This window comes from Chiloscyllium plagiosum, unplaced genomic scaffold (assembly GCF_004010195.1).
Source record: "Chiloscyllium plagiosum isolate BGI_BamShark_2017 unplaced genomic scaffold, ASM401019v2 scaf_6760, whole genome shotgun sequence".
Classification (NCBI taxonomy): Eukaryota; Metazoa; Chordata; class Chondrichthyes; order Orectolobiformes; family Hemiscylliidae; genus Chiloscyllium; species Chiloscyllium plagiosum.
In genome coordinates this window covers 3,026-8,217 of record NW_025215278.1, presented here as the reverse complement: position 1 = coordinate 8,217, position 5,192 = coordinate 3,026, and the positions used below count along the sequence as shown (strand labels likewise).

At 62.5% G+C, this 5,192-nt stretch overlaps 1 protein-coding gene across 1 annotated transcript in view; it reads left to right on the top strand.

Annotated features, from left to right (window-relative positions):
* The window catches only part of LOC122548248 (cornifin alpha-like), a 25,420-nt gene extending 21,021 nt beyond the window's left edge, over positions 1-4,399 (top strand). The window contains exon 2 of the mRNA XM_043686779.1: positions 3,914-4,399. Coding sequence (XP_043542714.1) covers positions 3,914-4,399 — 486 coding nt within the window. The remainder of the gene's footprint in view (positions 1-3,913) is intronic.
* Positions 4,400-5,192: the final 793 nt, after the last annotated feature.

Here is a 5,192-nt window from a genome sequence, read left to right as displayed (position 1 = left end):
CAGTCCCTCAGACAGCACTGCCTCCCATTCCCTCGGACAGCACTGCCTCCCAGTCCCTCAGACAGCACCGCCTCCCAGTCCCCAGTCCCTCAGACAGCACTCCAACCCAGTCCCCAGTTCCTCGGACAGCACAGCCTCCCAGTCCCTCAGACAGCACTGCCTCCCATTCCCTCGGACAGCACTGCCTCCCAGTCCCTCAGACAGCACCGCCTCCCAGTCCCCAGTCCCTCAGACAGCACTCCAACCCAGTCCCCAGTTCCTCGGACAGCACAGCCTCCCAGTCCCTCAGACAGCACTGCCTCCCATTCCCTCGGACAGCACTGCCTCCCAGTCCCTCAGACAGCACCGCCTCCCAGTCCCCAGTCCCTCAGACAGCACTCCAACCCAGTCCCCAGTTCCTCGGACAGCACAGCCTCCCAGTCCCTCAGACAGCACTGCCTCCCATTCCCTCGGACAGCACTGCCTCCCAGTCCCTCAGACAGCACCGCCTCCCAGTCCCCAGTCCCTCAGACAGCACTCCAACCCAGTCCCCAGTTCCTCGGACAGCACAGCCTCCCAGTCCCTCAGACACTCCCAGTTCCCAATCCCTCAGACAGCACTGCCTCCCAGTCCCTCAGACAGCACCGCCTCCCAGTCCCCAGTCCCTCAGACAGCACTCCAACCCAGTCCCCAGTTCCTCGGACAGCACAGCCTCCCAGTCCCTCAGACAGCACTCCAACCCAGTCCCCAGTCCCACAGACAGCAGTGCAGTCCCTCAGACAGCACTGCCTCCCATTCCCTCGGACAGCACTGCCTCCCAGTCCCTCAGACAGCAGTGCCTCCCAGTCCCTCAGAAAGCACTGCCTCCCAGTCCCTCAGACAGCAGTGCCCCCCAGTCCCTCAGACAGCACTGCCTCCCATTCCCTCGGACAGCACTGCCTCCCAGTCCCTCAGACAGCACTGCCTCCCAGTCCCTCAGACAGCACTGCCTCCCAGTCCCTCAGACAGCACTGCCTCCCAGTTCCCATTCCCTCAGGCAGCACTGCCAGCCAGTCCCTCAGACAGCACCGCACCCCAGTCCCTTAGACAGCACCGCCTCATAGTCCCTCAGACGGCACTGCCACCCATTTCCTCAGACAGCACTGCTCCCAGTCCCCAGTCCCTCAGATAGCACACCTCCCAATCCCCAATTCCTCAGACTGCAATGCCTCCCAGTCCCTCAGACAGCACTGCTCCCAGTCCCTCTGACAACACTCCCTCCCAATCCCTTAGATAGCACTACCTCCCAGTCCCTCTGACAACAGTCCCTCCCACTCCCTTCGACCGCACAGCCTCACACTCCCTCAGACAGCATTGCCTCCCAGCCACCACTCCCTCAGACAGCACTGCCTCCCAGTCCCTCCGACAGCACTGCCCCCAAGTCCCTCCGACAGCACTGCCCCCCAGTCCCTCAGACAGCACTGCCCCCCCAGTCCCTCAGACAACACTGTTTCCCAGACCCCACTTCCTCAGACAGCAGTGCCTCCCAATGTCCAATCCCTCAGACTGCAATGCCTCCCAGTTCCTCAGTCAACACTGCCCCCCAGTCCCTCAAAAAGCACTGCTCCCAGTCCCTCAGACGGCACTGCCACCCAGAACCTCAGACGGCACTGCCCACCAGTCCCTCAGACAACACTGCCACCCAGTCCCAATCCCTCAGACAGCACTACCTCCCAGTCTGTCAGACAGCACTGCCCCCCAGTCCCTCAGACTGCACTGCACCCCCAGTCCCACAGACAGCACTGCCTACCAGTCCCTCAGACGGCATTGCCTCCCAGTCGCCAGTCCCTCAGACATCACTGCTCCCAGTCCCCATTCCCTCCTCCGACAGCACTGCTCCCAGTCCTCAGACAGTACTGCCTCCTAATCCCTCAGACTGCACTGCCTCCCTGTCCCTCAGACAACACTGCCACCCAGTGCCCAGTTACTCAGACAGCAGAGCCTCCAAGTCCCTCAGACAGCACTGCCCCCCAGTCCCTCATGCAGCACCACCCCCCGGTCCCTCAGATGACACAGCCCCCGGTCCCTCAGACAGCACTGCCTCCCAGTCTCTCAGACAGCACTGCCTCCCAGTCCCCAGTCCCTCAGACAGCACTGCTCCCAGAACCTCAGACAGCACTGCCCCCAGTCCCCATTCCCTCAGACAGCACTGCCTCCCAATTCACATTCCCTCAGACAGCCCTGCCTTCCAGTTCCTCAGGCAGCACTGCCCCCCAGTCCCTCAGACAGCACTGCTCCCAGTGCTACAGACTGCACTGCCTCCCAATCCCTCAGACAGCACTGCTTCCCAGTTCCTTAGACAGCACTGCCTCCCAGTCCCATGTCCCTCAGACAGCACTGCTCCCAGTCCCTCAGACAGCACTGCCCCCCAGTCCCCATTCCCTCAGACAGCTCTACCTCCCAGACCTCAGTCCCTTAGACAGCACTGCCTCCCACTCCCTCAGACAGCTCTGTCTCCCAGTCCCCACTCACTCAGACAGCATTGCCTCCCAGTCCATCGGACAGCACTGCCTCCCAGTCCATCGGACAGCACTGCCTCCCAGTCCATCAGACAGCACTGCCTCCCAGACCCCAGTCCCTCAGACAGCACACCTCCCAATCCCCATTCCCTCAGACTGCAATGCCTCCCAGTCCCTCAGACAGCACTGCTCCCAGTCCCTCTGACAACACTCCCTCCCAATCCCTTAGATAGCACTACCTCCCAGTCCCTCTGACAACAGTCCCTCCCACTCCCTTCGACTGCACTGCCTCACACTCCCTCAGACAGCATTGCCTCCCAGCCACCACTCCCCCAGTCAGCTCTGCCTCACAGTCCCCAGTCCCTCAGACAGCACTGCCTCTCAGACCCCACTTCCTCAGACAGCAGTGCCTCCCAATCACCAATCCCTCAGACTGCAATGCCTCCCAGTTCCTCAGACAGCACTGCCTCACAGTACCTCAGACGGTACTGCCACCCAGGACCTCAGACAGCACTGCCCACCAGTCCCTCAGACAGCACTGCCACCCAGTCCCAATCCCTCAGACAGCACTACCTCCCAGTCTCTCAGACAGCACTGCCCCCCAGTCCCTCAGACTGCACTGCCCCCCCAGTCCCTCAGACAGCACTGCCTCCCAGTCCCTCAGACAGCACTGCCTCCCAGTCCCCAGTCCCTCAGACATCACTGCTCCCAGTCCCCATTCCCACCTCAGACAGCACTGCTCCCAGTCCTCAGACAGTACTGCCTCCCAATCCCTCAGACTGCACTGCCTCCCTGTCCCTCAGACAACACTGCCACCCAGTGCCCAGTTACTCAATCAGCAGTGCCTCCAAGACCCTCAGACAGCACTGCCCCCAGTCCCTCATGCAGCACCACCCCCCGGTTCCTCAGACGGCACAGCCCCCGGTCCCTCAGACAGCACTGCCTCCCAGTCCTCAGTCCCTCAGACAGCACTGCCTCCCAGTCCCTCAGACAGCACTGCCTCCCTGTCCCTCAGACAGCACTGCCTCCCAGTCCCCAGTCCCTCAGACAGCAAGGCCAACCAGTCCCTCAAACAGCACTGCCACCCAGTGCACAGTCCCTTAGACAGCACTGCCTCCCATTCCCTCAGACAGCACTGATCCCACTCCCTCAGACAGCATTGCCTCCCAGTCCATCAGACAGCACTGCTTCCAAGACCCCAGTCCCTCAGACAGCACCGCCCCCGAGTCCCTCAGACATCACCACCACCAGGTCCCTCAGACAGCACTGCTCCCAGTCCTCAGTACCTCATACAGCACTGCCTCCCAGTCCCCATTCCCTCAGACAGCACTGCCCCCCATTCCCTCAGACAGCACTGCCTCCCAGTCCCCAGTCCCTCAGACAGCATTACTCCCAGTCCCCAGTGCCTCAGACAGCACCACCCCCCGGTCCCTCAGACAGCACAGCCCCCGGTCCCTCAGACAGCACAGCCCCCGGTCCCTCAGACAGCACAGCCCCCGGTCCCTCAGACAGCACAGCCCCCGGTCCCTCAGACAGCACAGCCCCCGGTCCCTCAGACAGCACAGCCCCCGGTCCCTCAGACAGCACAGCCCCCGGTCCCTCAGACAGCACAGCCCCCGGTCCCTCAGACAGCACAGCCCCCGGTCCCTCAGACAGCACAGCCCCCGGTCCCTCAGACAGCACAGCCCCCGGTCCCTCAGACAGCACAGCCCCCGGTCCCTCAGACAGCACAGCCCCCGGTCCCTCAGACAGCACAGCCCCCGGTCCCTCAGACAGCACAGCCCCCGGTCCCTCAGACAGCACAGCCCCCGGTCCCTCAGACAGCACAGCCTCCCTGTCCCTCAGGCACCACTGCCTTCCAGTCCTCAGTCCCTCAGACAGCTCTGCCTCCCAGTACCTCACACAGCACTGCCTCCCAGTAACCAGACCCTCAGACAGCACTGCCTCCGGATCCCTCAGACAACTCTGTCTCCCAGTACCTCAGACAGCACTGCCTCCCAGTTTCTCAGACAGCACTGCTTCCCAGTTCCCAATCCCTCAGACAGCACTGCCTCCCAGTCCCCAGTCCCTCAGACAGCATTACTCCCAGTCCCCAGTGCCTCAGACAGCACCACCCCCCGGTCCCTCAGACAGCACAGCCCCCGGTCCCTCAGACAGCACAGCCTCCCTGTCCCTCAGGCACCACTGCCTTCCAGTCCTCAGTCCCTCAGACAGCTCTGCCTCCCAGTACCTCACACAGCACTGCCTCCCAGTAACCAGACCCTCAGACAGCACTGCCTCCGGATCCCTCAGACAACTCTGTCTCCCAGTACCTCAGACAGCACTGCCTCCCAGTTTCTCAGACAGCACTGCTTCCCAGTTCCCAATCCCTCAGACAGCACTGCCTCCCAATCCCTCAGACAGCACTGCCTCCCAGTCCCCATTCCCTCAGACAGCACTGCCCCCCATTCCCTCAGACAGCACTGCCTCCCAGTCCCCAGTCCCTCAGACAGCACTACTCCCAGTCCCCAGTCCCTCAGACAGCACAGCCTCCCAATCCCTCAGACAGCACTGCCTCCCAGTCCCCAGTCCCTCAGACAGCACTACTCCCAGTCCCCAGTCCCTCAGACAGCACTGCCTCCCATTCCCTCAGACAGCACTGCCTCCCAGTCACCAGTCCCTCAGACAGCACTACTCCCAGTCCCCAGTCCCTCAGACAGCACTGGGTAAAAACAA